The sequence below is a fragment of the Staurois parvus genome, unplaced genomic scaffold (genome assembly GCF_062004578.1).
Source record: "Staurois parvus isolate SC_StPar_1 unplaced genomic scaffold, SC_StPar_1.0 ptg002087l, whole genome shotgun sequence".
NCBI classification, from domain to species: domain Eukaryota; kingdom Metazoa; phylum Chordata; class Amphibia; order Anura; family Ranidae; genus Staurois; species Staurois parvus.
The window spans coordinates 82400-92472 of NW_028319883.1; the positions used below are offsets into that span (position 1 = coordinate 82400).

The 10073-nt window shown below is 48.2% G+C and overlaps 1 protein-coding gene across 1 annotated transcript; it reads right to left on the bottom strand.

Moving 5' to 3' along the window:
* Positions 1 to 1137: 1137 nt before the first annotated feature.
* On the bottom strand, positions 1138 to 4907 carry LOC149432842 (uncharacterized). The gene is made up of 4 exons (XM_089664880.1): positions 4584 to 4907; positions 2938 to 3231; positions 2586 to 2665; positions 1138 to 1830 (listed from the first exon to the last, which is right to left on the bottom strand). Exons 1-4 carry the CDS (start codon positions 4897 to 4899, stop codon positions 1675 to 1677), a joined length of 846 nt encoding a protein of 281 aa, XP_089521006.1. The 5' UTR covers positions 4900 to 4907; the 3' UTR covers positions 1138 to 1674.
* Between the last annotated feature and the right edge of the window lie 5166 nt (positions 4908 to 10073).

A 10073-nucleotide genomic window follows, 5' to 3' on the forward strand; every position in this document is an offset into this window, starting at 1 on the left:
GACTCATATTAAAATGACCTATCCGAATATATACTTCATATTAATGTGCCCAGTTCCTGCTGAAGTTTATGGAAAATGATTCATGTAGAATGTACGTTTTATGGGACACTCCAGTTCTAATGCTTAACAGGTCATGACCAACTGAGTTATTGTTTTACGATCGGGCAGAGGAAAGTGGTTTTCAAGCAGATCTCCTGGAACCAGACTAATTAGTGATTTACAGCCATGGAGCTCATCTAGCTGTGCGATATGCACTATTGAACTCAGTTCACTTACAGACTCACATTCCATTCAAAAGGAAGGAGGGAAAACAGGAGAAACAAAATGGCGGTCAGTATCCATGTCTCTAGGCGCACAATTGTCACACCCATCACTGTGACTTCAGGGGCAACATGAGATTTACAAATCATACCTGAAGTTGCATCCAACTTATTTCTATGGCACGGTCTTGCCCGGTGCGCCTTGAAGTAGTGCGATTTCAAAAATAGTTCCTGCACTACTTTATTCAGATTTCATTGCAACTTGCATTGACTTCTGTTTAATGATGTTGTCAGCCGCAGTGAAATTGGAGGTACAAATCGCACCGATCTGCAGCTTTGACATTGTGATACTTCAAGGAAAGTCGCGTGATTTCAAAGTTGCATTCAGTGTGAACCCGGGCTGCAGGAAGTGAATGCTGATAGACCATCTACAGGAAATGATGCAATCTGAAAATCCGTTCAAAATCTCACAGAACGGTCTCGTGTGTTTGGCCTCCTTTTCACTTTGTTCCATCTCTCCATACGCCGGGATGCTCGGTATGCTTTGCTTCATTTCCCCATACCGGGCCTCTTGGCTCACCAGCAGAAGTTGGCTTCTTATCTGTTTTTATCGGCCACTAGAACAATTGCTCAGGCCTGGAAGATTCCGTTTGTCCCTCTTCAGGGGGTGCAGGACCGTATGACCACTATGATGCTCAACGAACAGATGTCGAGTATCTGCAACGACTCCCAACGTAAATTTTTGAAAATATGGGAGCCGTGGTTGCAATATGCCTTTCCCTCACTCCCCCTGGCTAGTCTGGGGATGTAATGGCGTTCGGTATTGGCACTCTTGGACCCCTGCTCTTTGCCCCCCCCCCTTTTTTTTTCTTTCCTCTTTCTTTCTTTTTCTCTCTGTCTCTGTTTTTGGTGTGACTGGACAGCTGCATTTAGTTGTTCTAGGCAGTTACATTAATGTTTTGTAACTTATGTGCCATTGATAGCCCCTGTGTGGGCGTACCTTTTGCCCTGTTGGCGTTCGAGCACTGTTTTTCCTTTTTTTTTTTTTTTATTTTGCATTTTTTTTATCTGTGCAATTGATAGCCCCTGCGTGGGCGTGTTTTATTGCCTCCGTTTTATATTGTTTAAAAAATTAATAAAAACCATTGAAATCTGAAAATCTCACAGAACCGGACAAAAAACGAAATGTCCTGTGGATGAGGCCAGTGAGAGAAAAGTACATGGGGGTGGCGGGGTCAGAAATGGCCTTTGCTGTTCGCAGTTCTCTGCCCTGCTGACCCCGGTCCTCTTCCTTGCTGAAGGTTGTCCTCTGATTTGCAGACCCGTCCTGAATATTAATGACCCCTAAGTATTACGTTTTCTTCATGACACCCTTCCATGTCATTCAGGTAGACTTCCAACCCTCAAACATTGCCTACACCTGTTCCATAATGTACACAGCTCCACTCCCCATAGTGGGCACAGCTCCATTCCTCGTAGTATACACGGCTCCATTCCCCATAGTGTGCAAAGATATATTCCTATCCAGAGTCTTGGTTTGTAGGATTCTCTCTTTCCTCCGGCAATAGATCTGTGAATATAAAATTGATTAAGAGGTCAGGTGACATCGCAAAATATCCTCCCAGATCACACAGGCTTTATAGAAGTGACACCTCGTTCATTCACTGACTGCCCCTGGTCATAGAACTACCGGGGGTTTACTGCCTCAAAAGAGCAGCCAAAGTAGTGCGCCGCCCCCCCCCCCCCCCAAGACATTCAGAAGGCCCTCACCATCCCTGATCACCTCCATACACTTTACTGTACGACTTCATTTTCTATACAGTTTTCAGCCCTTATTCATACACCTGCTGTCCCTGTAAGGATACTCTTCATATATAAACAGGGATGTTTTGCTGACACCATATACACTAGATGTCCCACAGAGAGTAAGGATACCAAGAGATCACAGAAACCCACGGGGCACCAATGTAGGGAGAAATACTGGGCAGGAATGTTCTGTATGAAACAGTTGATGTAAGGAGGCACTCCGAAGGGGATAACTGGTCATGTGTAATAGGGACACTGATATAAGGGGGTGCTCTGATGGGGACATCTGATGTAAAGGGGGCACCGCGATGGGGACATCTGATGTAAAGGGGGCACCGCGATGGGGACACCTAATGTAAGGGGCCACACAGTATTGACATTATGCCTCCTGACTATTTTTATAGTGCACCCCAGATCAGGAAGGCTGGATCCAGCCCTGCAGGGGGTGATAATGAGAAATCTATTTCTGGATCATTATCTATGTAATAGTGTAATATAGAGAGAGGAAATATCACTCACCCCAAGTAGAATGGAAATCATCACTGCCACTATGACGGCACCAACAATGGGAACCGGCCTCCATCTATGCAAGCCTAAATCTAAAGATATAAAAGTAATGTACACACAATGTATAAAATCCATATCACATGTTCAATAAATATACAATGTATCAGTCTGTATTGTTGGTGGTCATGTGACATCTCACCTGTATAATCCTCCATCACGAGAACAGAGAAGAGACAACATGACACAATGTTACTATCCTGTGTCACCCTCCCACTATGACCCCCCAGAGAAGAGACAGGATGACCCCGATCTACAACACCCCAATACATGTAATATAACATGACCCCCCCATAGTCACCAATACCTTCTGCTTCCAGCATTCTGATGAACATTATATCATTGATCGGCCGGTATTCCCGGATCTCCTCACTGACCGGGTTGGTGATCCTGACCCGGAATCTCCTCTCGGCGTCGTCTCTCTGCACACTGGGGATAATCAGCGTCCTATTGTCATCTATCAGCCGGTATCTTTCAGGGAGAGGCTCCCCGTCCACCTCCCAGGTCACAGCGCTCTCTTCTCCAGAGAACTGGACGCTCACCGCCATGTCCTCACCCAGCCGGCTGCAGTTATTGGTGATGTTGGAGATGAGAACCGGATCTGGAATGATCAGAAGGACAGTCATAAGTCTGACAGCGCAAACAACTCTCTGGGCGGCACGGCAGCAGGCAAGCACTGAAGAATCAGTAATTCATCCTCCCCTCCTGGGCTGGGAGCAGCTGAGGCTGAACTGAGTGATGTGGAGGGTGCTGGATAGGCAGCCATCCATCCAGGCGTGTTGCCATCCCAGCACACGCTGCCCAGCATCCCGATCCCCGCCATACCCCATACCAGCGTCCCGATCACCGCCATACCCCATACCAGCGTCCCGATCACCGCCATACCCCATACCAGCGTCCCGATCACCGCCATACCCCATACCAGCTTCCCGATCACCGCCACAACCCATACCAGCGTCCCGATCACCTCCACACCCCATTACCAGCGTCCCGATCACCGCCACACCCCATTACCAGCGTCCCGCCACACCCCATTACCAGCGTCCCGCCACACCCCATTACCAGCGTCCCGCCACACCCCATTACCAGCGTCCCGCCACACCCCATTACCAGCGTCCCGCCACACCCCATTACCAGCGTCCCGATCACCGCCACACCCCATTACCAGGATCCCGATCACCGCCACACCCCATTACCAGCATCCCGATCACCGCCATACACCATACTATTGCCATTATATACAGGACACTAATGTGGGGGGGGTGATATGAAAAAGGAGCTGAACACCGCAATGGAGAGGCAGAAGACACTACTGGGGGCTATAATGTAAAGGGGAGCAGAGGACACTACTGTGGGGTGTGGATGGGTGGGGGGGATAATGTAAAGGGGAGCATATGACACTACTGTGGGGTGTGGATGGGGGGGGGGATAATGTGAAGGGGAGCAGAGGACACTACTGTGGGGAAAGGAAGGGGATAATGTGAAGGGGAGCATATGACACTACTGTGGGGGGGGATAATGTGAAAGGGAGAAGGAGGACACTACTGTGGGGTGTGGATGGGGAATAATTTGAAGGGAAGAGGACACTACTGTGGGGTTTGGATGGGGGGGATAATGTGCAGGGGAGCAGAGGACACTACTGTGGGGTGTGGATGGGGGGGGGGGGGGATAATGTGAAGGGGAGCATTTCACGTCACTCTTTACACTATGCTGTATATCTCATATCCCTCATTGTTTGTCACAAACCCTTCGGGCCCCACAATGGGGACACTATGCCCACACCCCTCCAGTGGGTAGGATAGGTAGATGTTAGTAGGGAATACTGGAAACCTGTTACATGAAGAACTCATTTCTTTTCCTATCCTCACTCATCCTGTTTAATAGACACACTTCTTCCCCCATAGACTACAATGCAGTGTGGGGAGAAGCGTGATGGAGGATATGGACTCTTACCCAGAACACGGATCTCTGTAGAGGACATTAGATATGCCGGAATATCATAACACCAGACCTTATACACACAGGAGTCATCCTTCCTGGCATGTGTCAGCTTCCAGCAGCCGCTCCCTGTGTGCAGTCGGAGTCTGGGGTCATGTGACTTGGTGTGGTTTATATAACATAGATTTTCCAGCAGTGTCCTATCCATCCCTCCACACTGTCTGTACAGCTCCACCGTAACATCAGCCGCAGGACACTTCATATTACAGTCAGTGATGTCGGATCCGCTCTGTACATACACCGTTCCTGGTGACACCGGGATGATCAGCATACACAGGAGACCTGGGAAGAGACCACAGATCAGAAATGTCAGCAGAACTTTCACAGTGTCCATAAATTCCACCTGCAATTTCTGGTGTCATGAATATGAAGAGAAGCAAGAACTACATCAGAGTCCCAGCAGAGAAGAGGACCAGAAACACAACGATCACCCCAAAGCCTCCTCGGCTCCAGTTCTTTGTGTGTCCCATTTCTATTGAGGTCATGGCCAACTGAGCACTACCGACCGCTGATGGGAGATCTATAGATGTAGGCGGCTGGAGCAAGAAACAACCATTACAGATGCATGATGGGAAATCAAGAGACACTTCCAGTAACTGAAGACCTGACCCTGTGACCAGAGCAGTTATCACTGATAGGATTGGCTATTTCTAAATGCACCAGATATAATAAATGGGTTGTGAAGGCAGAAGGTTTCTTAATCAGGTAAAAAAAACTTCTGTGCTTTTCCCCCCCAATACCTGAGCCCCCTCTCGATCCAGCAGTGTGCACAAGAGCCTCCCGGGACTCTGTCTGCTCATTGGCTCCCGCTGCTGTCAATCACAGCTAGTGAGGGGAGATCAGGGGGTGGGGCCAAGCTGCAGCTCTATGTGTCTTATGGACACAGAGCAGGTCTTGAACGAGAATGTACCAGTGTCCCCATAGCAAGCGGCTTGCTATTAGGGGCACTGGTCAAGGGGGAGGAGTCTGGAGCACCAGCGGTGGACCCGAAAAGAAGACGATCGGGGCTGCTGTGTGCAAAAACACTGCACAAGCAGACAAGTATGACTTTTTTATTTTAAGCCAAACCTTTAATATTTAATGAAGGCAAAAAGGCTGAGGGCTAGCCTGGAACTACCGTATTTGCCGGCGTATAAGACGACTTTTTGACCCTTGAAAATCTTCTCAAAAGTCGGGGGTCGTCTTATACGCCGGTACACATGTTAGGGGGGCTGCGGCATTAAGTACAGGGGTTTGCAGGGGCTGATGTCTCTTACCTGGATCCAGTCCCACGACGATCCGGTCCAGGAAGCGCGGCGTCTCCTTCAGTTCGGCCACTGGATGTTCGTGCGGCTGCTCGGCTCCGCCTCCTCACCGGTGATTGGCCGCCAGAACTGTAGCTCAGGAAAGGCACACAGGCGGCCAATCACCGGCGAGGGGGCGGAGCCGAGCGGCCCCGCAAAAATTGAGTGCCGGACCAGCAGGTAAGTGTGCTGTGTAGAGGTGCTGCTGCAACCACATATGCTGGCTGCAGCAGCACCATACGAGAACAGGGTCAGCAAGTCTCAGTGGGAGGAATAGTGCCCCATCATTGGTGTCACTGATATTAATGATGGGGCACTATTCCTCCCACTGATACCAACGATGGGGCACTATTCCTCCCACTGACACCAACGATGGGGCACTATTCCTCCCCCCCACTGACACCAACGATGGGGCACTATTCCACCCCCCACTGACACCAATGATGGGGCACTATTCCACCCCTCACTGACACCAATGATGGGACACCATTCCTCCCACTGACATCAATGATGGGGCACTATTCCTCCCACTGACACCAATGATGGGGCACTATTCCTGCCACTGACACCAATGATGGGGCACTATTCCTGCCACTGATACCAATGATAGGGCACCTATTCCCCCCACTGATACCAATGATGGGGCACTATTCCTCCCACTGATACCAATGATGGGGCACTATTCCTGCCACTGATACCAATGATGGGGCACTATTCCTCCCACTGACATCAATGATGGGGCACTATTCCTCCCACTGATACCAATGATGGGGCACTATTCCTGCCACTGATACCAATGATGGGGCACTATTCCTCCCACTGACATCAATGATGGGGCACTATTCCTCCCACTGGTGTGCATTGGAAGAGGGGTAGTCTTATACGGCGAGCATAGCCCAAACACTACATTTTAGCAGGAAAAGTAGGGGGGTCGTCTTATACGCCCAGTCGTCTTATACGCCGGCAAATACGGTACATCAAATCCAGGCCTCCTGTGAGTTCAGGTCTAACAGCCACCTAAAAAGTCTCCAGAAGTGCTCAGAGTCCCTCCAGGACTTCATTCAGATGTACTCCTATGTCTCCATGTTGTTCCACCCAATAACCACCTTTATATGTGGAGAAGAGAGGGGCAATGAGTAGAAGAACCAGAAGAGCTCAACACAAGGCTAGGAAAACAGAAGAGATGTTGTAGGGATGGAAGGATAAATAGAAGAGGGATAGACACCCAAGAGATGGTGACCAGGGAGAAATGGAAGAGATGTGAGGCTCAGGAAGATGACTAAGGGGGACAGAAACCTCATACAGTCATGTGAAAAAGTGCCTACAGAGAAGGGTGATATACGTGAAAAAGAACACAAGAAAATTGGCCTTTTCAATTACTTATTCAAATAAATTCTTAATAGGTGTAATGGGGTACCATGGAAAAAGTAAGTGCACTCTTGGCCACAGAAGCCGGTACTGTCCCCCATAGCAGTCATGACATCTTGTAAGCATTTATGTCTCTACAAGCCAGATGGATTCAGTGACATTTCTGAGGATTTCTTCATCCAAAATTGATTCAGCTGCAAGATATTGGTGGGTTTCCTTGCATGAACTGCCTGTTTCAAAATCCCCCCAAAAATATTAAATGGGGATCAAATCAAGGCTTTGAGCAGAGGAGTCCATAACCCTCAGTTTCCTCATTCTGAGCTATTCCTTAGTGAATTCCCTAATGTGCTTCAGATTGTGCTTGAGGAAAATGAGTCCTTTAACATAATACTTTGATATAATGCGACACGTATAATCGACTCGATGACTATGAGCTGCCCTGGCCCTGAAGCAGCAAAGCAACCCCAAATCATAACATTTCCTCCACCATGCTTCACAAGTGGTATGAGGTTCTTCTCCTGAAATACCATTTTCACTTTCTGGCAAACATGTCTACTGTTACTGTAGCCAAATATCTATCCTTGATGGATCAGTCTTTAGCACATTTTTCCAGAAGACCTGGTCTTTGCCTATATGTTGAATGCCAAACTGTAATCTTGCTCTAATGTTCTTTTTGGACAGCAAAGGCCTTTTCTTAACAGACTTCTCATGTAGGTTGAATTAGGGCATTGTAGATGTATGCACCTTGGCCCCAACTGCTGCAAGTTACCTGAACATTCTGCACCGAAATTCCCAGATTCTTAGATTTCCTTTAGAATCAGATGGTGAGCTCTTGGGGTAAATTTGCTGGGGTAGCCATTGCTGGACAAATTAGCAATTGTGAATCCACACCACTAGATTAGTTTACTTTCAGCGGAATGATTGATTTCAAATCATATGGAGAGCTTTTTAAATCCACGGCTAGACAACTAGCTATCCAGGACCATCCTCCTGGAGGGCCTTAGAGAGTCCCCACTGATCTTGGCATGATGACATCACATGTATCAATAGCAAGGAGCACCTGATCCTAAATTTCTAAAGATTAAATAAAACCAGTTCCACTGTCATACTCCCTAAGGAGATTCCAATGATTGGCACCTGTTGTGTAGTGTTGAGACACGGCCTAGCCATGTGCTGGGGATCATGTCCTCTGCCTGAACATCCATGTGGTGGAGGAGTACCTACACTCCTTAATTCATTCCTGCTGGGCAAAGGCTGGTTCCTATAGACCTACTGAAGCACCATGGGCATGGAATCCTCCTGAGTGCACATACAGAAGCATTTCCGGGGGCCCCTGGCATGGCCTTACCAGCACCACCTAGTAGACTGTTCCATGCCTTTCTCAGGTCTTACAGCAATGGATCCCAAAAGCAGCCTCAACCAGCACAAGTGTTTCAGGAACACATTCCCAACTGGAGGTTAGGAAAGAGTTCAGACAGCACAATGAACCAGCTGGGATACATATTTACATCCTTTCAGTCATTTCCATAGTGAAGGCATATTCCTTAGTTGCAAACAGAAAAACAGCGGAGATATGAGCCGAATCAAGGAGCAGCCCATACCTTCAGGGGTTTGCCAGAGTCCTACATCCCATGCCAAGAGGATGTGAGTAGTCCCATTAGTTATGCACCTCTCCTTCCTTAATTCCATCTAAAAGGGAAACTCCAAGAGCCTCAAACATTACATCCTTGCATGCCTTTTTTCTTGCACCCCCCCCCCCCCCCCCAAGTAGCTGTACTCTTGGCACTCAAAAAAGCCTGCCAGTTGTGAATAAAAGAGAAAAGTCCACCAGGTTGCATGCACCTAGTTGCATTTAGGGCTAGTTCACACCAGATGCAGTTCAGTGCGCTTTTTTCTGCACCAAAAATGCATGCACAGTGTTTTCCATGTATTCCAATGGCCCTTGATCACAACAGTGCAGTCAGTTTCCGGTGCAAAAAAAAAAAGTAGAACATGCTGCATTTTTTCTGCACAGAACTGTACTGGAACATGGAAAACTGCACCCAAACTGCACCAGAACGGAGCGTGACGTGAACTGTAAGCAAAAACAGATCCGGAATGCATCCAAAGTGCATTTTTGTAGTGTAAACTGGCCTGTAAACCATAGTAATCCAGAAGATTTTCTTTAAAAATGGCTGAATTTCTTTCCTACCTTTGCTCCCAATTATTAACAACCCTCTCTTCCCACCGGGTTTAGATCAACTAAAGGAGTTTTCTTGGTGGGTGGCCAATGGTTTTTTGCAGGTGCGACACTTTCACTTATCGGTCCTTCCCCACTTGGGATTCTCTTCGGGAGTCATGGGATTTCCCTCCGGCGGAATTTTTTCATTACTTTCAATAGCAGCATTGGGTGACCTCACTGCGGGGTACTTCTGCTTTCCCCGTACCAGAAATCTGCCTCTGAACTGCTTTGCCAACAGCATCCGGGCGCCCCGGGACTCATTTCCCTCGACGCTTGACGTATACTTCTCTCTCATATGTCGCTCAGTGGGAGCGTGACCTGGGAGCAGTCATGGATCTGGAGGACTGGAATAGGGTCTGGTCGCTTACAGCGACATGTTCCTTTAATACGACCACGCTGGAGGTGGCTTACAAGCTATTGTTTCGTTGGAACTGAGTTCGGCTCGTTTGGCCCAGGTGAACCTTGCCTGCAGTGATCGATGTTTTCGGGGTTGTGGCCATCGTGGAGATGTATTGCATATCTGTGGTCATGCCCGGGACTGTATCGTTTTTTGGTCTCATGCATTTGGCCTCC